Source organism: Lactuca serriola, chromosome 5, assembly GCF_051521515.1.
Source record: "Lactuca serriola cultivar US96UC23 chromosome 5, Lser_US96UC23_V15, whole genome shotgun sequence".
In the NCBI taxonomy this organism is placed as follows: Eukaryota; Viridiplantae; Streptophyta; class Magnoliopsida; order Asterales; family Asteraceae; genus Lactuca; species Lactuca serriola.
Genome location: NC_136412.1, coordinates 349,044,676 through 349,072,071, shown reverse-complemented (window position 1 = coordinate 349,072,071; position 27,396 = coordinate 349,044,676). Strand labels below are relative to the sequence as shown.

The window sequence follows — 27,396 nt, the reverse complement described above, 5'->3', positions numbered from 1 at the left end:
TAAAAAACCCCTTTCATTTCACCACTCCCTTTCATCTTTCTTGTGTATACCCTGATTACCCCACCCTCAAAAACATTGGACCAACCTTATGAACACCAATGTTATTCATCAATACCTTGATTCTAACAACATAATCAATTAAAATCAGAGTGGAGACCAAAAAAAAATTAAGAACCACAAAATGTAGATGAAAGATGCAATATTGAAAGGATTTGAAATGCTTGTTTTTTCTCTTCTGTGATCTTCACTCGAGCAACAGTTAACACCACCTTCACCACCGGAGATCTCGTCGGAATGACGTCGAGGTGCGTTACTTTTTGTCGTAGATGTAGGCCTGACATAGAAAAGTTGCGAGTTGTTGATAACTTGTTGAACTAAGCAACCACCTTCACTTCTGAAATCTCACCGGAAATGAAGTGAGACTGCCATGTCGGCTGCTTTTGCCCGGAGATGGAGGTGTAAAAGTGAAAGTAAACAAAAGATGTTTAATGGCGATGGTGAAGCAACAAACATCGGAAAAGAAACTGTCGGAGCTGTTGCAAAAACTGCCGGAAAAACAAAGGTGCTTCAAGAAAAAAAGCACACAACGATGATGGTAAAAATGAAAAAGGTGAAGAAATATCTATCTGGTAAAGGATGAACACGTGGGTACATAGATAGGTGGCATTGAAATTTGCAATTGCTTTAATCAATTTAATTAATTGGTTGATTAGTTAATTAATTAATATTAAAATTTTATATAAGATGTTGGTTTATAATTATACATATGGTAAAATAATATTACTATCAATCTTAGGGACAAATTGGTAATTTTAGCATTGTGTTATGTCCTATTCAGAGTCCTACCAAACACTATACAATCAGTTCAGTTTAGTCTTGTTCAGTCCAGTTCTATTCTGTCCAGTTCTGTTCTGTTCGACTTAGTCCTTGTACCAAACGCTACCTTAAGATGCACAAAAATAACGTAAGGAACTGAATGGGCAAATGTGGAATACATTGTTGCGTTACAGTGTCGTTTTCCCTTTTATCACAAACAAATCAAGACGAAGGTGACGATGTTAGGTGGACCTCAATCTGGTTTGATGAATTGCTTTGGGATATTCATCATACATATTTTTATAAATGTATATTTAACACAAATAATTACTTTAAAACTTATTAATAAATTCCAAACTCATAAACAAGTTCATAATTTGTATTTTATTATTATTATTTTTGCTGACAAGAATTATTAATTCTACCTAAAAAACATGAAGAGCAAGTACGGATTTTTCAAACTACATATGCCTTTTTGAACCTATAAAAATAATTAAAAATTTTGAACCATTTTTTCAGAAAAAGCAAATATCAAACTTAATTTTTGTCGGCAAAAACAATAATAAATTAAAAATTTTCAAACTTGGTTGTCATATTGCGAAAAAATTATGAAAAAAAATTGGTATCGACTTATAACACTTATAAAAATTGGTAATTTTGATGAATATCTTTTTTTAGTTAATATTCAAACCAGTTATAATTTGGATAAAACGGGTTAGACTCTTAGTCTTTCTTTTCTTCTTTAGGGAAGGATTGGATGGGGTCATATACTTATTGTCATACATATATATATATATATATACATAAGCATAATCATGTGTACTTAATTGTCATATGCATATACTTATTCCTATTGACAAATGTTATAATATTATAAATCTTCATTAATATTATATGTCAAATATCATGTCACATGTCAATCTATTATCCATGTCAAAATTTAAATTTCTAACTCTAATTATATTAAATTAATAATTGATTTTTCATTTCAAATTTCAAATTTTCCATTTCACACTCTAATTACATTAAATTAATAACATTAAAATAAAAAATAAAATGAAATTAAGATATAATATAAAGTGATATAATTTCGTGTATTTATTTAAATCAATGATTATAATTTTATATAACTAAAAAAATATCTCTTAATTAACTTTAAAATAATCTATTTGAAATAATTGATTAATAATTTTAAGGTTTTACTATGAAAGTTTAATTAATTTTATAATTGTGGTTCTTACGGGTTATAAACTAGTGTGTGTGTGTCTATATATATATATATATATATATATATATATATATATATATATATATATATAAGCATTAATTTTTTTAAAAAAAATTATGCATTTGCATATGCACATGTTTTTTAAAAATATGCATACACAAAAAAAATGAATATGCATTATAACTGTGGTTCTTACGGCTTATAAACTAGTGTGTATATATATATATATATATATATATATATATATATATATATATATATATATATATATATATATAAGCATTAACTTTTTTTAAAAAAAAATTATGCATTTGCATGTGCACATGTTTTTTAAAAATATGCTTACACACAAAAAAAAATGAATATGCATTAAAAATGCATTTTTTTGAAAAAAAATTTTTTTTTTTTAAATATTAATTTCGAAATGTAAGGAATACATTCGTTGATTTTAAAAAATATAAAAAAATAAAACAATTTTTTTTCAAATAAGTGAAAATAGACCTTATATTTCGAAATTAAGATTTAAAAAAATAATTTTTCAAAAAAAAAATACATTTTTAATGCATATTCATATAATTTTTTGTGGAAATATACATTTTCAAAAAAAATATGCATATGTATATGCATATAATTATTTTTCTTGCAATTGTCTTAGATATATGTATGTACATGAACATTTGAAATTTTGCTTAAATTCACTATAGATAAAAAGTTTGTTGGTTTTCTCCCTCAATTTAGTTCTCCATTGCTTTGTCATGTATGACTATATTAGTCCTTATAATTAATGTCATGCCACTTGTCAACCTATTGATTATTCATTTTAAATTTTAAAATTTAAAATTTTCATCCTAATTACATTAAATTAATAACATTAGAATAAAAAATAAAATAAAATTCATATAATTTCACGTATTTATTTGAATGAACGATTATAATTTTATATAATTAAAAAAATATCTTTTAATATTTTATTTAAAATAATTAATTAATAATTTTGAGTATTTACTATGAAATTCAATTAATTTTGTAACCGTGGTTCACGCAGATTATAAACTAGTGTATGTATGTGTGTGTGTGTATGTGTATATATATATATACACACATATATACGTATAAGATTAGTCTCATTTGAGACTATCATATTTTTTGAAACATGGGGGCGCAATCCTAGCCATTTATTTTGGAGATAAAAAAATATTTTTTAAAATGAAAAAACAAATAAAAGTTTTTGAATTTTTTTTAAATATTATTTTTGTCTTTTATTTTATCCAAAAAAAGTACTGTTTTTTCAAAATATACATGAAATATTCTCATAGAGTTTTATATTGTAAGTATTCAAATCGACTTTTTAAAATGTTAGAATATTATAGTAGAATATTAAACTATAAATATTTTAAATATTCTAATAGAATATTAAAATATTTTAACAAATCTAACAATTCAAATAAAATATTAGAATATTTTAACATATCTACGAATTTTATTAGAATATTAAAATATCCTAATATTTCTAAAACTTCAATTTGATTATTTACAGTGTCATATTTTATTAGAATATTTCACTTATATTTCGAAAAAAGCAACAATTTATTTTATTTTTATTTTATTTTATATTTTTTGATAAATAAAATAACGAAAATAATATTTTAAAAAAAATTCAAAATTTTCTTTTTATTTTGCAATTTATAATTTTTTTTTTTTTTTTTTTAATCTTCAAGACGAGGAGTAGTTAGGACCGGGTCGTCATATCTCACAAAATTAGCATGGTATATATATAAGTAGGTTCATGCAAATACATAAATATTTTGCGAAAATATGAAAACAGATAATATACTTTAGAAATTAAATTTACTAGCAATAAATTAAAGATAATAATTTTATATTTGAGAGTGTTATGATAATATAAATTTAAAAGTGGTTTTAGCAACTATTTTTTTTTCACGTTCTTAAGTATTTTTAAATTCAAGTTTTCATAATAAAAAAAACATGTTTTGATAATATAAAACAATTTCTCATGTATCATCGATTATCATAATGTATTTGAAAGTTTAGATGAATTATTGTTCAAAATATAAGGATGATGTGACATAATCTCACACTTTTTACTTGTTTTCGTGTTTCCGTAAATTATTGTATTTTTGCATAAGCCTTCCCATATATATATATATATATATATATATATATATATATATATATATATATATATATATATATATATATATATATATATATATATATATATATATATATATATATATATATATGATGAGGTTCAATAGAGAACCATAATTAACCAAGGAACCAATCTTTTTTTCAACTTTTAGAACTTATTTTTTATCAAAAAAAAAAAACTAAAAATATAGAAATTCATAACTTTTTGTCTTTTTTCCAATGATATAAAATTCGATTTTTTTACGTCAAATTCACAACGTGAATCCGAAAAATATTTTTCACATTCACAATGTTAATATATGAATTTAGATATGTTTAAATTTTTTTTTCGATAAAGAATAGACTATATAAATTGAAAAAAAGATTTGGTTCTTTGAAGAACCATAATTATATGATAATATATACATTTATTATAACTTCATAATCTCAATCATTTGAATGACTTCTACCCGCGAGTTACAAATGAATAAAATTAAATATAATATATGATTTGATGTTATTTATAGTTGTTTTTATTGTTAATTAATTTTTTAAAACTTATTTGTTTAATGTTTTAATTTCTATCATTATAATTATTTAAAACATCAAACATTGTTTTTTTTTATTATTTTATTTTAAAGCTAACAATATAATCATTTATATAGAGTTGTTTTTAACTATTGTTATTGTAAGTTATTTTAAGCTACTTATTTGAAAACTTTTAACGATTATAAAAATATATTTAAGAAATATTTTAGTTAAATTGAAATTACAATTTAGTTTTTGCTTTTATCACTACAATTTATCACTTTTAACTATTTACAAAATATTCTTTAGTTTTTTTAAATGGAACTGAAATTTATATTTGAGTTGACATTATAATGTGCAGAAACACCTATATAGTTGAAATCTTTATATATATATATATATATATATATATATATATATATATATATATATATATATATATATATATTAAAATATAACATTAACGTTGTTGTTAAATTTGATATAATAATTCTTATATTAATTTGATATAATATATTGATTATTTTGAATCATATGATAATACATAAATCTATTATAACGTTATAATCTCAATTGTTTGAATGACTTCTACTCGCGAGTTACATATCAATAAAATTAAATATTATATATGGTTTAATATTATTTATAGTTGTTATTTTTAACTAATTTTTTTAAATTTATCTGCTTAATGTTTTAATTTCTATTATTATAATTATTTAAAACATCAAACATTATTTTTTGATTTTAAAGGTAACAATATAATCATTTATATAGAGTTATTTTTAACTATTGTTATTATAAGTTATTTTAAGCTACTTATTTGAAAAGTTTTTAACGATTATATAAATATATTTAGGAAATATTTTAGCTAAACTAATATTACAATTTAGTTTTTGCATTTATCACTTTTAACTATTTATAAAATATTATTTGTTTTTTTAGTGGAATTAAACATTATATTTAAGTTGACACTGTAATGTTATATTTAAATTAACAATTTAAGTATTTTGTCCAAACTGTTAAAAAATTGCAGCTTTAAACTGATAATGGTTTACATGCAATAACATTTAAATCTAATAAATTAAGTATAATATGTTAAAATTTAAAGACATAACTTTATAAATAGAAGTAAATATATTATTTTAAAATTGAAATTTAGTCTATTTATGATTACACTTTAGGTTTGATATTTATTTAACATTATTAACCAACTTACAATCATTATTAGAAATACACTATAATTTATCACTTTTAACTATTTATAAAATAATCTTTGGATTGTTTAAGTTAAATAAAATTTATATTTAAGTTGAGCCTATAATGTTATATTTTAATTAATAATTTAAGTATTTTATACAAATTGTTCAAAAATTATACTTTTAAAATGATAATGATTTACATCCAACAATATATTAAAACTAATAAATGAAATATAATATGTTAAAAGTTAAAAAACATAATTTTATAAATAGAATTAAAGCTATTATTTTAATATTGAAATTTAGTTTATATATGAATACACTTTAAATTTGATATTTATTTAATCTAATTACCAAATTATAATTATTATTATAAAGAAATTGAAAAGTCAAGGAAGTTTCAAATGTATGTGGTGAAAGTAAAAAAAAATGGGGTTTCAAATACATGAGATTCAAGAAAAAATGCTAAGTTTATAAGTATGATATATATATATATATATATATATATATATATATATATATATATATATATATATATATATATATATATATATATATATATATATATATATATATATATATATATATATTGTGCCACTGAATTGAGACTCCATTACTCCCTGTTTTGTGATAATCTGGGTTGTGCACACAAACAATAATGTCTGAAGAAGGAGGAAACGGGCATCACCCATTGTTAAGAGGAGGAAGAAGAAGTAATGAAAAGTACAGCCATGGTTTCTCATCCTCTCAAATCCAGTCATTGGCTGCCATCTGTGAAGCTTTCATCCCTCCCATTGTGCCTCCGCCTAACCCTAGCCCTAATCAATCTGTTTGTTCCTTCTATTCAGCTACTGGATCTCAGCCTCCTGTTCCTCAAGAGGTTTGCCTTTTCTCTTTCGATTTATGTTCCGTTAAACCCTCGAGAATTTTCAATTCCGATATTAATATTGCTTAGTTTCTGGTGAATTGCACGGATGATCGTTGAAGTTAGTTGTGTTGTTAAAAATTAAAACTTACAATCGCAGAAAAGGGTAGGAAATACTGCCTAATTGTTACTTTTTAGAAGGTTAAGAACAAAAATCATATGTGAAATTAATTGTTTTGGAATTTGCGCATAATACGATTTCTATGTTTAGAACCAAATATTTTTAAAAAAGCATACCATGAACAAACATCATTGATCGTATTATTCTATTTACTAACAAAAAAAAAACTACTTGTGATTTGTTGCTATTGCTCGAATTAGTAAACTGAGATGTAAATTAAAAAACTGTAAGATTTCCTTAAAAACAAGTAAAAGCAGAAAAAACAAAAGTTTCCACCTCAATATGATTGTTTGGATGTTGATTTACTACTACCTTTGAATATGAAACAAATCGTATCAGACTTTTCTAAATCGATATCAGTTAGATTCAGAATATTTCACTGAGTTTCTGACCTTTTTGAGGTTGTCAACAAAGCTTATCCAGTTACATTTAACATTGGATAGAAATTATCAATTATGTATGTATCCGATAATATACGTTTACAAGATAAATAAATAAAACTTTTCTGTTTGTAATTTGCTTTTTACAGATTATTGTTATATTCATTTGTGTATTTATTAACTTTCAATGGATATTTAATATCTGGATTTAGTTTGATACTTCAACTGGTTTCTTGTTTTCTAGTAGGAAATCATTTAATTATTTTTTCGTTAAATATCTTTACTTTTAAATCCATTTATAGCCTAGTTATGATTTCATTGATGATTTGGTGTTGTGGTCCAATATTTGTTGCTATAATTATTATTTGAGTGGTTATCAACATATAGTTTGTTCGATCTAAATGATGTAATATTAACAATATTTATAATTATAGAGGGTGTGTATCGTTAACCGTTAAAAAAAGAAAATAAATTTGATATATCAAATTAACATTTGAATCTAAGAAATCCATCGTGTAAATTCTTTTATTTAAAAATTATATTCTTATTTTGATAATATAATTTTATTTTTGAGAACTGAGACATTATTTATTTATAGATTAGAAACATATCGGTCAGTCAAGCCAGAACAACCTGACTCGTTCAAGATGTTCATGTTGTCAATCTTTTACTGTATTTCTAATTTATTTGTTCTTATAGATTTTTTGTTGTACAATATGTACAAAAATACAGTATCAAAATTTAAATTTTTTAATAATTATAAACGGGTACGAACATGTATGTCACGTTTGAATTCCTTTTACGAAATAAGTAGGAATCCAGATATTTGATTGGTTGATCTGATGATCAAATAACTGCATCTTTGACGTATTCTTGCACCCGTAAGCTTCAATTTGGTACGTCATGAGTAGTTACATAGTATGAAAAAAACGATATTTTAATATTTATTCTAAAATTACAATTTTGGTTACTAATACAATATAAAAAGTGCCAAAATAAAATTGTGACATTTACAAAATACTACTTTTTTTTTAAGACATTCGAAAAAGAAATTACATTGATGACAATTTTATTGTGATTGTTCTTGCACTTATTTTTTAACTAATAAAATGTTGTTTTGGGTTAAGACTGCAGAGAAAATGATGAAGAGATACCCACCAGAAGCAGTGTTCTTGGTGAAATTGATTCTAATGCTTCTATCCACTAAATTGGGAACCCTTTTAGTCTGTGGCTCCATATGTTTCGACACCAAATGGCCATTTATTCACAGCTTTCATGATCTAAATTTGAACAAAAGAGAAAAAATTCTTCAGAAATGGTCAAATACATACACATCTTACATCCCTCTCAGACTTGTCTTCCTAGTGCTCAAGCTTATGGTCTTCTACATATTCTTCTCACTCGTAAGTCATTAAAAAACTCTCTCAAATTCTTTAATTCTGAATTCAAAAGTTTCTGAATTGTTTTTTTAGACTGATGAAAATTCAGATAACCCCTCATGGGAAGCCATCGGATACAAAGTCAAATCAACAAACAAAACCTTGAACAATAAAAAAGAGAGACCACTTGATCAAGGTGTTATCGAAACCGAGAAAGAAAGTGATGCAAGTTTTAAAAAGTTGGTTAAAAACAAAGGACTTGAATTGATTGAAGATGATGAGAACGGTTTTTACAACATCAAATGTGACGTGGTAATCGTCGGATCCGGTTGTGGTGGTGGTGTTGCCGCCGCTGTCCTGGCCAGCTCCGGCCAGAAAGTGGTGGTTATTGAAAAAGGTCATTACTTTTGCCCCGATGATTACTCACTTTTAGAAGGTCCTTCAATGAATGAACTATATGAAAAGGGCGGGGTGCTCTCGACATTAGATGCCAAAGTCATGATTTTGTCCGGCTCAACTCTAGGTGGCGGCTCCGCCATTAATTGGGCGGCCTCCATCAAGACGCCGGAGGACGTTCTTGAAAATTGGGCGGTGGATAAAAAGATTCCGATGTTTGGGACCGCCGAATACCGCTCCGCCATGGAAATCGTCTGCAAGAGAATTGGTGTTACCGAGACTTGCACCAACGAAAGCTTTCAAAACAAAATGCTCCGGCGAGGGTGCGAGAATCTCGGCTTGACCGTGGAGGCGATACCGCAAAACTCATCGGAAAATCATTATTGTGGTTTGTGTGGTTACGGGTGTAAAACGGGTGACAAAAAAGGCACCGACTCAACTTGGCTAGTCGACGCGGTGGAAAACCGTGCGGTGATCTTCACCGGTTGCAAAGCAGAAAGGATCGTAATAGACGACCGGAAAAGATGTCGAGGCGTGATCGCCACCGCCGAAAGTAGCACCATCACTCGAAAACTCCGGTTCGAGTCACGGGTCACGATTGCCGCCGGCGGTTCCCTCTCGACACCGCCGTTGTTGGTTTCAAGCGGGCTAACGAACCGCCACATAGGACGGAACCTACACCTACATCCTGTGTTACTAGCATGGGGACACTTCCCGTCAGCTTCAGGAGTTGAAACTGACGGGAAGTGTTATGAGGGAGGTATCATTACCTCCCTTCATAAAGTCAGAGAACCATCATCAGATGTTAACGAAAACGTTAACGTCCGGGCGATTATAGAAGTCGCCTCATTGGGACCGGCGACATTCGCGTCTATGTTTCCGTGGGTATCGGGGGCGGATATGAAGGACAACTTGGTAAAATACTCGAGAATTGTGAAACTTTTTTCATTAGTGAGAGATGAAAGTTGCGGTGAGGTTAGGGAAGTGGGGAAGATCAAGTACCGATTCAACGAGACAGATAAAGAGAATCTAAGAATCGGTTTACGACAAGCGTTGAGGATTCTTGTTTCCGCGGGTGCGGAAGAAGTTGGAACATTCCGGAACGACGGGCAACGGATGAAAACCAGAGGAATTAAGGATTCGGATTTGGAGGAGCTTCTTGATGATGTGTCGGCTGTTGGAGGGCCGAAATCAAGAGGTGTGAATTGGACTACATATGGGTCAGCCCATCAGATGGGGAGTTGTAGAATGGGTTGCAATGAAGAAGAAGGTGGTGTGGATGTGAATGGAGAAACTTGGGAAGCAAAAGGGTTGTTTGTTTGTGACGCCAGTGTACTACCGACAGCTGTCGGAGTAAATCCGATGGTTACTATTGAATCGACTGCTTATTGCATATCTAAGAAAATAGCTCAGGCAATGGAGAAAGGGATGTATTCCGATTAATTTTGGAAAATGAAGGTTTGTGAGTTTTTAATCAATTAATTGTATTTGTATTTATGAGATTATATTATATTTGTTACATAAATAAAGTTTTCAATAAAGAATCATTACAAATAGCACATAATCAGGTGAATATAAGATGTTACGCTTCTGTTTTAGTTTGTTTCGTTGATCGAAAAACCTAAAAGTTTATATGGTTGTAAAAAAAACGTTCTGTATCGACCCGTCATAAAGATAATTTTGTTTCATATAGTTGGATCAATGTGTTGTATACCACGACATCATAATACAACACATGTTGGGAATGATGAAAACTGATTTTCTAAAATTTGGAATATAACCATGTTACTTAAAGGGGCGTTTGGATGTATAATTTAAAATTTGAATTATAATAAAATATGTTACACAAGATAATATTAAGATATGCGTCTGTCACTCGAAGTAGTAATAAACTAATAACTAATAACCTACTAGGGGTGATACACCCCTCGACGCATAAAGTTTTCCATGCAGAAATATTAGAAAAAATGGGGTTTCAGTCTCCAAAAAACAAAAGAAAAATGTAAAAGAAAACATACAAAATATATATATATATATATATATATATATATATATATATATATATATATATATATATATATATATATATATATATATATATATATATATATATATATAAACTCCCAAAAAACCAACGTGTGAAAAACAGATATAAAAGAAAGTGTCCAACTGAACAAACTAGTTTTCAAAAACATAATTATTAAAAAAAAGAAAAAAAAACGAATTCCTAAAAGATCACATTTGTTAAAAAAGATGTAACCGGTCTTGTAAAAGAAGTTAAAAAAAAAACTAGGTTCTTAGAAAAAAGTTGTAAGAGAAGTTTATATCAATTTGTAAAATATACTTAAAATTGGGCCAAATTTATAAATTATAATAAGGAAAAACTGTAGGGAAATTTATAAAAATGTTTCGTACCGAATTTGTAAAGCAAATTAAAATCTGGACCAAAGTTGTATATAATGAAAGCTTGAGGGGGGAAAGGGGCATAGCTACATATCTACAAAAATAATAAAAAAGCAAGAGGGGGGAGATTTGAACCCTAGTCTCTTCCATGACGCAAACGATCAGACTACACATTAATTACATCCAGGTTTCCTAAAATAAAGTTTAAACAATCTCCGAATTATTTATTATTATTATTTTTTTTTTAATAAAGCTATTGGTGTGAATAAATAATAATAAAGCTATTGGTGTGAATATATATTATAAACTTTAATAATTCAGGAATTTGTGTATCAGTCTTTATCAAAACTGAGATGTAACTAATTATTTAACCCTCATTGATCATATAGCCACAACTACACTTTATCCCAACCTAAGATCGCACAATCATGAAATATCCAAATACCTAATTAACACCCTTTAAATACTAATTAATTGATTACATAGATGATACTTTATATTTCAAAATAATTTGATTTTCACTTTGAATTGAAACCATGAATAAATAATTAGATTGAAACTTATGATCATCAGTACAATTTTGCATCTTTCATCCATGAAGGTCTTCTCGCTTTGTAGTAAAAATGTGCTATCATCTGCACCAACTCATCCGCTGTTCGAATCTCTGCAATTCACAATTCAAACCAACCCAATAAATCAGATTCAGATAATCAAAATCGTTACTTTTGTTTTTACTTATTTAACCAAAAACAACTAAAAAACTGTCTTACGTGGTTCCCTGTAAATAATTCTGTTTCCACGTAAAAACAATAATTGTGGGCATTCTCGAATCTTGAGTGCATACGCAAGATCCGTCTCAATGTTCATATCAAGCTTCACTGTCTGCATTTCCAACCCAATAAAGTTATAACTAACCAAATTTAAATAACACAGGTGACAATTTCAACACATTTATCTATAAATACGTTGATTTGTAACAAGTCAAATGAGAAAACTTTAAAAAAATACTAGTTAAGAAGGAAACGACATGCAAACAACCTCCTAACTAAATCATTTTGTTTCAGAAAATCCAATCATCATTGTAACAATATTAGGATGTGCTTGATAAATGTTTTTTTTTTTTTTTTTGTGTATAGCAGATTATAGTCATATTTGACTCATTAGTTATTTATAAAATCCAAATAAATGTTTTTTTTTTGTGTATTTTTACCCTAGGTGGAAGGCGATCTTTTGCGTTCCAGTACACCTTAGCAGCCTTCTCTAACTCCTTTAAGGCCCTCCAATTTTCACTTGCCCTGTAAAAGTAAAAATAAAACCCACAAATTAGGATTAGTACAACTTGTTAATTAACTATCCATAACTTCTCAATTTCGAAGGTGTCATCAGAATCAGATAATCAGGTTATTAATAGATGTAGGATGATTAGCTAATTATATATTTATGTCAATAAGTAATCAGTTTGCAGATAATGTTAATTACCGATTATATCTTTCGAAGACAAGCACGATTAAGGGACTAGGATGGAAAGCAAAACTCTCCCATTCCAAACAATTGATCTCCTTAACTACTATATTATCATCCAATTCACCTTCCCAATCAATCTCAACCCCATCTTCTCCGATCACATTCTTGATCGGATGCTTTTCGAAATACTCCGATGCCCTAATTCCCCACCCCACTTCAGCATCCAGTGGCCAATTTGGATCCTCTTCCTCCACCACCATTCCCTTCTTCTTCTTTTCCTTCTCCTTCTTATCACCATTATCATCATCGTCGTCGTCTTCTTCATCAGTAATCCTTTCCCGAATTACATTCTCTTTACCTTCCAGAACCTCCGAATTCTGCTCGCGAATCGCTGCAAACGTTTCCTCTAATGAACTCCGCATGAAATCTTCCACGGCAGCCGCTTCGCTTCGCCTACCGCGTCTGGGTTTTCTAGGAATCGTTGTGGGGAAGGGTTTTTCTTCTTCGTTTTTTGGATTTTCGGTGTTTGCAGTCGCTGGTTTTCTTCTAGGTTTGGGGTTTTTTCTGGGTTTTCTATCATCTTCAAAGCTTACATCCGAATCTTTAGAAACTGCAGATAGAATTCGATGCTTGCGAATGAAATTGATATTTGAGATAGACGCAGGGTAACGAATCGTATTGGTGTGTGTGAACAGAGGGAGGAGTGAGTGAAAAGTGAGGTAAGGGTTTAAGGCCATTGTTAGGGTTCAAAGAAAGAGTGACAAAATTCGAGATTCGTTTGACTTGTAGCAAAATTTCTATAAAAGACTTTTTTTTTCCAGATAAATAAATATTTTATATTTAACGATATTAATTTAAAATCATCACAACTAGTCAACTAGTCATTAGTATTTTTTTCTCTGGAATTTGGATACTCGTAAATCATACAAGAATATTGTTTTTCCCCATCGATCAAAACTTATTTTTTCATAACGTCTTTGTAAATATCACATTAAAAAGTGGTTTGAAGATTAGTGCACCATATGGATTGGATAACCAGTTTTGGTTTGAAGATTAGTGCACCATATGGATTGGATAACCAGTTTTTCATATGTCGAATTTCTTTCTTTTGTTTTCTTAAGTCATGATTTTTTTCTTCTGACTTCTTGAATAAAATCGTTTATTTCTCTTATTGCATTGTGGACATCAGCGTACTACTTTTCCACATCTGCTTCTTGAGATTGCACGATAATCTCTGACTAGATCAAATCTAAAGTTAATTTCATGCATGTCGAGAACGCAAATCTAATAGCGTAGTTTTGTTTCCATGATTCAGATCGAGTTACTAATTTTTCTAAAGTGTTTTTGAAACTATAACTTCATGAAATCAACACTAGATTTTTTGGATTTTTATTATGACTTAGCTTAATGTAATTATTGGGATGTGGGTTTGTTATTCAAAGTCCAAATCATTATATTAATACCCGTATTTCGGTGCTAGAAGTGTTAACCTTTAGTAGTAAATTTGTTAAATAAAAGGAAATAAATGATATTATTTAAATTAAATTAAATAATAGAAATAACTTTTTTAAGTAAAAAAAATAATAGAATTAAATTTTCAAAGTTGATTTTGGTTAAATGGAGAAGTTAAAGAATGTAGACCAACCTACCTATTATAGAAACTTAAGCTTGACTTGGATTTAACTTGTCTTGCACCTTAATTGTTAAAAAGAAAACTAACGTATAACTTATGATGGTTGGGTTATAAATCTCAATACTTGTTGATTAAATGTGACTAATTGGATAACAAATGAGAAATTTAAAAGTTTAGGGACATATTCTGCTAAATGTCCATAGTTATGGGCATAAATCATCATATATACCTCCTTATGTTGATTTTGAACGTTGGAGATACATTATAAGGCTAGACGGAGCCCCACGGAAAGGAGTGGCATGAAGTATTTTCGCACATCGGAACACAACACCGTCCCTACAGGATAGGGATGGGTGGGGTTGCCGTATTCTTTCTCCGGCTGTAATTCTTCAAACATTTTCCTTTTTTTTTGTAACCGTTAAAAAACGGTAGAAATTTGATTTTTTTTTGCTAGGTAACGTCTATAAGACCGAAAATTGTTAGTTAATTTTTATGTTTATTACTTATTTTATAAAAAAAATTATAAATCTAAAAAATCAATTGTTTTATTTATAAAAAATAAAGTGAAAGTTTTTTCTCATACATACTCTGGCTTTTGGTAATGGAAAGAAAAATGAGTGAAATGATGACGTGTGTGAGAAACAATGAAAGATCAATAGATTATTTATGAGACGAATTAAAGACAAGAAACGACAATGATCATAAAGATGTCGAATGATTATTAATCACAGCAATAGAATAGTTCTTGAGGCGGAAATATTATGTACTTGCTTTAAAAGTCATAACCCTAAAAGTTACATGCACGCTATTTATAGAATAAACCATACATCGATTCCGAACATGGACAAGTCTTCAATGTTGTCTTTGTGCGTCAAAAACCTTAGGCATAATTTTCAGAAGGGATGCCCTGACAGCCAGATACGACTGAATCATATCCGACACACATTTTAAATCAGAAGATGAGTTGGCATGGTTTGCTTTAGCCCTTGCCAGAATTTGATTCATTGCACTTGTAGAATACAAGTGTTTGTCCCTTAAAAATAACATGCAATTTTTCAGAATTGCTCCCTACTTCTTCTTATACACGATGCTCCAATATTCCTTGTCAGTCAGTCCCCCTTTGCATATGTTGTATGTCCTCAGGTTCTTCAAATGGCTTCATTATGGGTCTTTTATTCAAAACAAAGGCACTCTTAATATCCATCTTTGTAATCTCCAGGATGTAACATTTAATCATCCTCTTCAAATGGTCGAAAATAGGCTCGTATTTCTTTACATCTTTCGCAATAATGTTGAATAACGAAATCCAATCATATGGATTCATTAAAGGCAGATCAGCCAAAGAAAATTCATGAAGCACATGATTCGAACCCCAAAATCCTTTGAAGTGAATGTTCGGAAAATCTTCAGTTTGTTCAGGTAAGCCAACCTTCAAACCAACAATCCGCTTTAGACTCCAAGACTTGTACTGAGGCTTCCCATATTTGAGATATAAATTGAAGAGTTTTCGGTTGATCACATTGTTGGAGATTAGGGACTTTTCGATCTTCTAGAAGCATCGAAAAAGGAATGCTCGTGGGGTGATAAGGAAGTCTAATTGGCATTCAAATTCATTGCTGATGTCAAAAGACGTCTTCGGTTCCAACCAGTATAACTCCGGAAGATCAATGGCTTCTTTTTGAATTCGTTGGAAAGCCTAAGCAGGAAACAAGGACTTCTGACTTTCTAAAATAAAATCCGATTTTTTAACTTCAGCATCTTCTGCATCATACTTTTGTCGGAGAGCATTGAGCTCATCAAGTTCTTTATCTCGTTTCTTTCTTTCATCCCTTTCTAATTCAATCATATTTTCTTCATTATCTTCTTCAGAAATAGTCGTGTCTTTATCTTTCCTTGATCTAAAAGCTTCATTACCCTTCTTATCAAATTCTTCTTTCACTTTATCATCCCCGTCTCCCCTTTGTTTCGAAGAAGCACCACTTCCCGAAACACCATGGATTTGATTCAGCAGAGCGAACACAAGTTTTAATTTTTCAGAGAGAGAAAGTTGCACTGTATCATTGAATGGAGGGGATCTGGTCTCAACAATTCTTAATAGTCGATGAATTTCAGAATTGCGAGCTTTTACAAAGAGCTTCTCTTCTTGTAGCCTGGCGACATTAAATTGAGCATTCTTCAATTTTTCATGCAGAACCTTCACTTTCTGAGTTTACTTTGCTAAGGAATCCATTATTTTATTTACTGCTGCCAAGTCCTCCTGTAATTTTTCAAGCTTTGTGGTGATGGTTGAATTCAGTTCTATTGCCAAGCTTGATGTCGGCACGAAGAGTTAAGAGAGCTTCTTTTTCTCCATTTAAAGAATAACGAAATCCTTCAATGACTTTGTTCATATCAGTTGTGTTCTTGTCAGAAGAGGTCCTGAAGTCGGCCATGAATTCCTTGACTTCGTCTTGTAATTTCAGTACCTTTTTTGTAGCTTCGGTTATCTTCTTGTATGAAGCTTAGGCAACCTTGGTGGATTCTTCAATGACTTTGGTATTTTCAGATGTGAGCATTCCCACGGTTTCTTGATGAGTAGTCAGAAGATTTTCCCACTTCGTAAAAGAAAAGGTATGGGAATGCTCCAAAATTAAATTAAACTTTTTATTTAATTGCTTGAACTATCCCTTTGTCATGGGAGCTTCGTCTTCATCATTGTTGATATTGAGATTAAAGGGCTGAAAAGCAAAGTCCTCAATGGGTTCTTGTTCATCTTCGAACAATATATCTTCATCCTCATTGAAAGGAGTAGCGGTAGATGTGCCTGGTTCGGAAGTCACACCGATATTGGCATTTTCCCCCATATCAAATGCGTTGACATGGATGCCTAAAGTCTGTATCTCCTCCAAAACGGATTTGAATACATGAACTTTCGGCGGAGTTGAGACAATTGAGGTTGTGGGTATCGTGGATTCGGTAGAGATTGGTGAAGAAATAGGGATTGAGACATGAGGAAGTGAAGTCTCAATAGAACTTGTTTATGGGAGTGGAGGAATGGATGAAATCAGAATGGATGAGGTAATGGGTGAGTTGGTCATTGGTAAGGTTGGAATATTGAATGGAGGTGGAGGTGGTGGAGTAGTAAGGTTCAGAAAGGGTTGTTGCATGATATTAGCGAAGATATCAGAAACTGGCAGTGAGGAAGAAGGAGACGATACATGTGGAGGTTCAGAAGTGTGGTCGATATCATCTTCATTATTTCGGAGTGTGTTATCCTCCTGAATATCTGTCATAGTTCTATCTTCAGATTCCTCTTGAATTACCGGAGATGGAGATCTTGGTTTCTGAACTATCTTCTTCGGAGTCTTGACCGTCTCAGAAGTAGTAGACTTCGCTTTCCTTTTTCCTCCACACTTCAGCTTATCCCCTTCATCGATGATCTTTTGTAATTCAGTTGGAATTGGACGAACCCCAGAAGACGGTATTGTACGATAAGCCCTAATAACGGCGTTATCCAAAGGAACTTTTTCCAACAGTGCGTCCAGGATTGAGCCAACAAAGTCAAAGTTTTGAGGATCTGACATGATGAATGTAGTTGTTTGGAGCGTCAGAATATCTGCCATCAGTAAGTCTTGCATCAAGGCGAATTAGAAGTGAGTTAGGGCTTGTTGCACAACAATTGAACAAAACCAGGCACAGGAAATTTCCATGTGTCTTGTTGAAGAAATGGAGCTCTTAACAAATTGAGTCCAAATACCAGACCCATAGTCGAGGTTTACCCCATAGTATTCTCCATAGATCATTTTGTAAAACAACTTGCTTGCATTGTCAAACCCAAAAACCTTCTTTGATAGGCTTTTGAACATTAGGGTAAATAACACATTCCACATCGGCGGAAAAAAGGACTTTCTGAACTTGGAGAGCAAGGAGATGTCGCCTGTGTACCCTATCTGGTAGAACATCTCAATCATATAGGTTGTTGGAATCAATTCAGGGTCGAGACTGACCTCTGGTGTAATGAGCCCTAGAAGCTTGCAGAACTTGGGCTTTAAAATCGATGTTTTGTGGTTAGCAACCTAAAAATTGATAACATCATCTGATTTCTTGTAAATTGCGGTCGAAAATTCCTTTGAGATATGAGCTAGGGGAACTGCTTCAGCCATTGTTAACGCCTTCATCAGTGGCAAGAAATCGAGACATTCGATCACGAGTCTGATTAGGGAATTGTAACGAGAAGCATCGAGGTCGATGATCATGTTTTGGTTTGGCTTAACAGCCAACATGATCATTCATGCATATTGATCAGCGAATGAAACATGCTCAGATAAAGCATCCATGGATGTTATGAGAGAGATGATGAACAGTAGAGAGCGAGAGCAGTTTTTTCTTTGAAATTATGAGAGTTGTGTTTGCGGTGATAGAAAGTGAACCGTTTGAAAACCCTTTTATACGGTATATGATGAGAGGTGAGAGAAATCACCATTTCACATTCCTGAGAGGGATGACCATTCTCCCCATCAACCTGAGAAGGTTGAATCGGTTCATAATCAAATGGAGGAAAAGTAAGTGTCGGACATGAAACATTTTGTGAGATTGGAGCTACAGTTGATGAGGATTGTCTTGATCGAGATTCCGATTCAAGAGCTGTTTCAGATGGTCTGAACAGGGTTTCAAAGTTGACTTCATGAATTATTTGAGGATTCGGACATCCTGGCGATGGAGCATCAGACTCCATGATGCGGGGTGTGACATGGATCGGGCCAAAATTCCGAACATAGTTGTCATCAAAGGTTAAATCAAAGCTTTCTTCAATAACACGAGTTCGACGATTCAGAACGCGGTAAGCTTTTGATTTTGCTGAGTATCCAAGAAAGATTGTTTCATTTGCTTTTGGCTGAAATTTCGTGAGCTGATCACGATTGTTTTTGATAAAGCATCAACAACCAAAGACATGTAGAACGGAGATACTCAGCTTAGGACCATTCATGGCTTTGTATGGTGTCATATTGAGGCGTCGACTGATGATGCTTCGATTCTAAGTGAAGCAAGCAGTGGACTCAGCTTCAGCCCAAAGATAAAGTGGAAGATTTGCAAAGTTAAGCATTGATCGAGCAACTTCAACGAGGGTTCTGTTTCGTCTTTTGACCATATCATTTTGTTAAGGAGTGTAGGGAGATGAGAAATTATGGTCAATACCTTTCTCGGAAAGGAATTTCTCAATGGTGACATTGGTAAACTCCGAAACATTATCACTTCATATTTGTCGAACAGATAGTTGACGAGAACTTCAATTCATTTGATAAAGTTGATAAGTTCCGAGGCTGTTTCTGACTTGAGCCTGAGGAAGAAAACCCAGGTGAACCTTGTAAAATCATCCATAATCACAAGAATGTATTTCTTGTGATGTAGAGTTTCTACAGTGGAGGGTCCACACATATGTATATGAAGTAGTTCTAACGGTTCCGAGATTGATTTTTTGATGATGACAGGATGATCTTTCTTCGATTTCTTCCCACATTCATAGGCAGCACACAGATGATCATTTTCAAACTTGAAGAGAGGCAGACCTCTGCCCATTTCACCGGAAGAAGATCATTCATATATCGAAATTTTAGATGAGCAAGCCTTCGATGCCATAAACAAATGACATCAAGAACTGCCTTTGAGAGTAGAAAGAGTTGAGGTTTTCCAATGATCATGTTTATGTCAAGAGGATACATGTTCTTGTTGCGACTTGACTTGATCAAACATTCTTTTCGGTCTTCGGTCATGACATAGTTGTGTTTCTTGAAAAATTCAACTCGACGATTTGCATCAGTAAGTTGACCCATACTAATTAGGTTATACTTCAGGTCATCTACGTATGCCACATTTGAGATAGAGAATTATCCATTGGTGAGGATGCCATAACCTTGGATCTGAGAGTTGGATTTGTTGCCATACGTCACATAGCCAACATTTGGTGAGAGTTTGAGATCATGCAGAAAATCTCTCTACCCCGTCATGTGCATGGAACAAGCACTATCAATATACCATATTGTATCTTGTTCCAAAGCACAAAGTGCCTGCAAATATTATTCAAGTTTGGAGTTTTTAGGCTCCGAGTTAGGTTTTGGGACTTGGGCACGAGCTTTGGACTTGGATTATGACTTTGGAGCAACAGGTGTCTTTGGGAAAGAAGCAAAATGCCAAGGTCTTTCATTGATCCAAAAATCATATTCAACAACAAGGTGTTTCGGAACAACTTTTCTTGGACCAACTGTTTTTGGAGCTATAGGAATCACAATGTTACTTGGAGTTGCAATATCTTTTTCAACACTTTTAGCTCTCCATTCAAACTTTTGTTTAGAATTCTTTGACAACTTTGTTTTTGGAATTCTCAATGAACCTCAATGAACCTGAATGGGACACAAGTATCAACAGACTTTTTCTGAATGGGACTGACAACTTTGTTTTGAACTACGGAACTATGAGGAATTAATGGCCTTTTAAGAATCTTAACAGGCACAAATGTGTTATGGTTCCTAGTGGTTGAGCTTACAATCTGAGATACTTTCTTTTTGGAATTCTCAATGAACCTGGAGTCTTCTCTTGACCTAATTTCCTTTTTAAGTGCATTTTTGGCTTCTATCTTAGGATTGACGACATTTATTCTATTCAATGAATGTTTATTCTTGGAGTCATATGATGAGTTGGAAGTTTGGTCAACAGATGGGTTGTTAAACTTCGGTTTAATTGGCACCAAGGTGGATTTTGAAATCACTTGAGAATTAGAAACACAAGAATTAGACGAATATTATACTACGATTTGTTCTTTAATGTCACTATCAAAAGATGCCTAGACAAAATCTGGTTTATCCAAGTCAAGTCCAGTTATCTCTGGAATAATTTCTTCAACAACACAATTGTGAGGAGGACTGTGGTTTGGAATTTGAACTATAGTATTTGGAATGCTAGGGGAAAATTCTGAGGTTTGATTTTGGTCTACGGGTATCATAGGTGGAAGAGATATGGAATCATGACATTTGACAACTATTGGTTGAAACTCAGGAATCAGGGATGAGAATCGGTTCAAAGTCTCAGGAAGGGGTGACAATGGTGAGACAGGGGTATCTGAATGTTTGAGGTTCAGAATGTCTCCCATAAAAGTTAAATTTTGTAACTCCTTCAAGGGACGAGCAATAGGTTTTGGAAACTTGCTTCCGAGACTAGGTGCTTTAGACCAAGGATGACGAAAATTATGAGTCATCCATTCATTTGCTTCAAGAGTATCTACGTCATTATGCAAAACATCTATTTTGGCATTGAGACGTTTGTTACCAGAAATTAAAACATTTCTTTTAGAATAAGTGATTTCACATTTGTCCTTAAGAATGATACATTCATCTTTTTACATTACAAGTTCATGTTCTAAAGACTCAATATTAAGCTTCTTATCCTTGAAACTTAATCTAAGACACTTAGTTCACTCTCCATCTTCTCACTAGCTTCAATCGCAGACTCATAGGCTTTATAAATGATGTTCATCTCTGATTGGATATGGGTTAGATATGGTTCACAAAGAGATAAACCAAAATTATTATCAATAATCATAGATTTTACCTATTGAACGATGCTTCTACCAAGTGGGTCATTGGTCGCCATGCAACAGTAGTTCGGTTCAGCATCATCATAATCTTCCTCTGATCGAGATGACCAGTAACATTCATAACATTCGATTGTTTGTCTTGCCATAAGACATATGTTTCTACCAATACTCACATCATCTTCATCTCCAGATGACCAATATCCTTCCACATCTCTCGATATAGTGATAATGAAAGGTTTCTCACTAGCAGCCATCTCTTGGGCTCGACATGCATAGTATGCAGAGTCCTTGATCTAGGGTTTTGTGGCGCTTCAGCCAGGCCGTCTTTGGCATAGTGATTTACATGACCACACTTGTAACAAACGATTTTTGGTTTTTCTGACTTTGGAGTCTCGTGAGATTCCGAGGTATGGTTTGGTGTAGAGATGTTGGGTTTATAAGCAGGTGGATTTTCTTATGGTTTGGGAAATGGTTGGGTATTACTTTGATGAAGATCTTGGAAACGATTGTGATATGGTCTGTGAGTGGGATTGAAGGGTCGCTTATATTTCATGGAAAGTAAAGCAAACTCTTGTTGAAAGCGTAGTTCGAAGTCCATTGCTTCAAGGTCGAGGTCTCCATCAAACTGATAGTTGGAACAAATAGAAGCAGGTAAAGTTGGTGGAGAGGGTTAAACATGTGGGATATTTGGGATTAAAGCTTTGAACGGGTCCGAAACAGAGGGGTTCGAGATATGAGGATCGAAAGAACTAACAAGAGCAAGACAACCTCCTGAGAGTTCTCTTAAGGTTTGTACAGCGTTTGATTCATGACCTTGAAGCTCGTCAAACAACTGGTAAAGCTTCAACTTCTTCAAAGATCCATTACAATGAAGACACGATTTTAGGTTTCCCCATCCTTTACTGTAACGCCCGCAGATCCGGGCTAGTCAATTTAGAGGCAATAGGGGTCGAAAACGACTTTTCTACAAAAGATTATTTAGAATAAATAATCTTAACCAAGTTGTAGTATAGTTCACGAGGTTTCCGTACATATAAAGAACGCCGAAATTCGAGTTATAACGAAGAAGTTATGACCCGTCGAAGTTTTACGGCAGAACCGGCACGACACCGGGAAGCGTAAATAGTGAATTTACTATAGAGCGAGATTTAGCCTTAGCAATCTAAACGAAAGTCGTATAATATGTTAAACTAAGAACATCGATAAAAAGAACGCCCAAATTTGACTTCGTATGAAGAAGTTATGATTTTTCGAAGTTTCGAGTTAGCAGTGTACAGCCCGAAATTCGAATATTAGATCGAGCGGTTTTTAGATGACACGACCTAAACGAGAATCGAAGATCTCGTTGAGAGTAGCGTAACGAGAAAAAGATAGGCGAAAACGGATGTCGGATGAAGAAGTTATGAGGATTTAACGGACCAATCCTGTCCCGGCCTGTTAATAATATAAAATTTAAAATCGAGCCAAAATTAGCCGACGAAGTCTAAACGAAAGTTGTAGAGTACGTTCCCACCTTCGCGTGGATATAAAGAACGTCAAAAACGGAGTTCGTATGAGAAAGTTACGAATTTTTAAAGTTGAAGTATGAAGATGCGAAACCTGGTGCGAGACTGATGACGTGGCGCGTTGTGGGCCGTCCGATGAAGGTCTCAGATCTCGCTTCGGATCATGCCACGAAGCCTCGCCCTACGCCCCGCGTACGAGATCCGGAACGCCCCGCGTACCCTCGGTTCTTATCCGGTTCGAAGTGGCTAACAGCTGGAGTCGATCTACCGCGCTTATCCGATGGTTACGCCCCGCGTAGGTCCGAGGTATGCCCAGCGTACCGAGGCCTCGCAGGGCTATAAAAGGGGGCCGATGGTTCTTCATTTTTCACACCAAAATCACTTCTATCTCTAACTTCTTTCTCTCTCTACAACCCCAAACCACCCCTAAGCCCTAGATAGAACCCCTAGCACCCTAGGGAAGCCCCGAGGCTCCCGGAGTCCCGAGAAAAATGAATTTTTCGGTTTCGAAACGCTGCTCCAATTAAGTCCCGGTTTTCGATAAAATTCGCTGTAAGTGTGCTACGCTTACGCAATTTTTAATATAGCTTTCATATAATTATAGGAATGTTATTAGGTCCTTAAAATAATTATTTGGGCTATTAAAATGAGTTATATCGAGTATTATTAACACTTAATAATACTCGGACAAATGAATTTGTCGCGGTTATCGTTAAACTAAACCCTAGTGGTATCGATACTAGGTTTTATCGAAGGAATATCATTTTGAGAGTATCGAAGCGCTGTCCGAGTGCTGAGTCACCACCTAATCAAGTGAGTGCATAGTTACTTTCAGCTTACACATAGATATGAAGTATTTTACGTGCTGTGTGTGTATATTATCTGTATACTTGCTATCTATGTTGGATGAACGTTTTATACATGTTTTCAATGATTTAAACTGTATATGTATTTTATATCTACAAAATGTGCTGGGTAAAACACGGGTAGATGTAATAGTTGTTGTGTGACAAAATAAAATAATGAGAGGCCTTGTTATAGCTGTTCTTGATGATCTAGTCATCTAGCGGAGTATAGATGACGACCACGGACTATTCTAGACAGTCCAGTGGAACACTAGCAGGCTCGAAACCTGTAAGTGTTTATTTGAACTGTGTGTTTATTTGAACTGTGTGTTTATTCGAACTGTGTGTTCATTCGAACTGTGTGCTCACCAGGTACACTCCATCCCAATGATAGTCCTTTGACTAAGTCCCTTGTGTTAGATGTTTTAGGGACGTAATGTGAGGATAACGGGAATGGGTAATTGGGTTGATTGTTTGATGTTTAAAAATAATAATTATATTATTGTGGGTTGAAAACCCTATGTGCTCACCAGGTTTCCCAACCTGACCCACTCAGTTTATTTATATCACAGGTGTTCATATGAAGTGACATTACACCGAGAGATTTAAAGAGATGTAGATCACTAGTGTAAATAATTGTAAGTTCTGTTTATGCATATGTTTCTGTATTAACGATGACATCCCAAACGTTTTAAAATGAAATAAATACGTTTCTTCGAAAATGTTTTAATAACGTATTTACCATGTTTTTCTGGGAACAAATTCCGCAACATTTTTATAAAATGAAGTACTCTGATTTTTATAAAGGATAAACAAAATCGGTCTTTTCTGGCCGTGATTTTGGGGATGTCACAGTTGGTATCAGAGCATTAGTTTAAGTGAACTAGGAATATGGATTTATTTCTAGACTTAAACTTAGAATGCTAAGCGATGATTGTTAGGTGTGAGCACTAGCTTATTTTAGGAATTGTGTCTAAAATGCTTTTATGTGCTAAATACTTGTGCCTGATATGCTGTTAGTTGTTCGGATCTATGGTTTGTTGCCGACCGGATCTGGAAACCTTATGTGTTTAGGATTCTAAACGTACGACTACGATATTAGAACTAGCATGTAAACGTTTCGAAGTGATAAGGATGATTTAATCGTCAATCCTAAGTAAAGATCTAGATTCACCTTATTTGGTGTATAGATCAAGATGGCAAGAACCCGTAGCGGAAATGTGAATGCGAATGGGAACCAAAACCAACCCCCAGTGATTGAGCAAATACCGGTTGTGGTAGCCGCTGCTGAGCCAATAACGATGGCTGGAGTGCAAGCGATGATCCATGCAATGTTGGATCGTCAAATGGAGGAAACCAGGCGTTTGCTCCAGCAAAATCGAGAGGAAGCGACCATTCAAATCGAACAGCCCGAGTTGAACGAAGGGCAGACTGAGGAAGGAAACTACAGTGGGACTGTTGGTCAAGTCAACCCACCAATAGTTCAAATAAACAACCAAGATGATGAAGTCGAAAGGAATGGATGCAAGTACAAGGATTTTCTGACTTGCAAGCCATCGACTTTCACTGGAAAGGAGGATCCGATCGGGGTCATGGATTGGATCTCGGAGATGGAGTTAGCCTTCATGACATGCGGTTGCAGAGGGAAGCTACAGACCACGTTTGCTGTGCGTCAGTTTCGAGGAGGCACTGTACGTTGGTGGAATACCTTAGGGAAGACTTTAAGCCCCAACAAGCCCCTACAACTGACATGGGCAGAATTTCTGGTACAATTCAAACGAAAGTACTGCTCAGCTCAAAACCTGCTCGAGCTAGAGAACCAGTTTCTAACCCTGAAGAAGGGAAGCATGTCAATTGATGAATATACCAACAACTTCACAAAGAAGATGGATTTTGCCCTGCGCCTTGTTCCGGATGAGCTGACGAAAATCGACAAGTACGCAAAGGGACTTCCATAGGAGTACGCGGTGCCAGTGCGTCAGGCACATAATCTGGAGGCAGCTATTTGGGCTGTCAAGTCTGTGGAGGATATGATTAAGGGAAGAGCTGCCAACAAGGTTGAGGTTGGAGAGAAGAGAAAGTTTGAAGGGTCTTCAAGGTCCGACGAGAAGAGAAAATTCTCGAAGTCTGGTTCAAAGAAGTTCGAAGAAGGAACACAATGGTGTGACAAGTGCAGAAAGAAACACTCTGGAAAATGCGGTGAGGAGGTGACTTGTTTTGAAGTGTGGGAAGCATGGGCATTATGCCAACGAGTGTAAATTCAACAAAAGGATGTGTTACGAATGTAACGAGGAAGGGCACTTCAAGCAAGATTGCCCAAAAAGAGAAGGGGCTACGAAGCCAAATGTGCCGTCAAAACCAAAGGTAAGAGCATTTCAAATGATCCTTGACGAAGCAGCTGACGATGCAAGGAATCAGGAGTAAGGATGGATATATAGAGATCGAGTTATGAAGAAGCCATATAGATAGTGTCATATGATGTAGCCTATTAGAGGCATAATCTAGGGTGAACTTGAACACCCATGTAATAGTTTCAAGAAATAATAAAATCTTCGTTTTGTTATCTGGTGTGTTAAATTGTTGTGTGATTTGCTGCATGGTGACTTGGGAAACTACAAGAGAATACTTGGGACGAGTATGAGTAGGTGTGAATGGTAGTAGAGGCCTATACTACCGGAAGCACAAGACTCACACTTGGATCAGGGAAAGTCACAAGGTTACCAAGAAACTAGTAATTGATTTCGTTTTATTCAAGTGTGTTGTTACCATCGTTTCGGTAATGACTAAGAAGATTGTTGATATTCCGACCCTAGTGGTCATATCGAATTGAGTCTGACTACGCTAAGTATGCTATGT

General features: G+C 33.3%; 2 protein-coding genes across 2 annotated transcripts; one reads left to right on the top strand and one right to left on the bottom strand.

The window, feature by feature from the left end:
- Nucleotides 1-6,524: 6,524 nt before the first annotated feature.
- On the top strand, nt 6,525-10,687 carry LOC145055539 (long-chain-alcohol oxidase FAO2-like). Its single transcript, XM_079003895.1, has 3 exons — nt 6,525-6,802; nt 8,476-8,751; nt 8,821-10,687. Exons 1-3 carry the CDS (start codon nt 6,581-6,583, stop codon nt 10,564-10,566), a joined length of 2,244 nt encoding a protein of 747 aa, XP_078860021.1. The 5' UTR covers nt 6,525-6,580; the 3' UTR covers nt 10,567-10,687.
- Nucleotides 10,688-11,952: 1,265 nt separating this feature from the next.
- On the bottom strand, nt 11,953-13,776 carry MRL7 (polyadenylate-binding protein 2-binding protein). Its single transcript, XM_079003894.1, has 4 exons — nt 13,006-13,776; nt 12,737-12,821; nt 12,297-12,408; nt 11,953-12,190 (listed from the first exon to the last, which is right to left on the bottom strand). The coding sequence occupies exons 1-4, from the start codon at nt 13,725-13,727 to the stop codon at nt 12,096-12,098; spliced, it is 1,014 nt and encodes a 337-aa protein (XP_078860020.1). The 5' UTR covers nt 13,728-13,776; the 3' UTR covers nt 11,953-12,095.
- Nucleotides 13,777-27,396: the final 13,620 nt, after the last annotated feature.

Excerpts from the sequence above, each read along its gene's own strand:
- LOC145055539 (XM_079003895.1), top strand. The coding sequence starts at position 6,581 with ATGTCTGAAGAAGGAGGAAACGGGCATCACCCATTGTTAAGAGGAGGA. Across the intron at positions 6,803-8,475 it reads AGCCTCCTGTTCCTCAAGAG|ACTGCAGAGAAAATGATGAA; the intron begins GTTTGCCTTTTC and ends TTTTGGGTTAAG. Across the intron at positions 8,752-8,820 it reads TCTACATATTCTTCTCACTC|ACTGATGAAAATTCAGATAA; the intron begins GTAAGTCATTAA and ends TTGTTTTTTTAG.
- MRL7 (XM_079003894.1), bottom strand. The coding sequence starts at position 13,727 with ATGGCCTTAAACCCTTACCTCACTTTTCACTCACTCCTCCCTCTGTTC. Across the intron at positions 12,822-13,005 it reads GTCTTCGAAAGATATAATCG|GGCAAGTGAAAATTGGAGGG; the intron begins GTAATTAACATT and ends TTACTTTTACAG. Across the intron at positions 12,409-12,736 it reads AAGATCGCCTTCCACCTAGG|ACAGTGAAGCTTGATATGAA; the intron begins GTAAAAATACAC and ends TTGGAAATGCAG.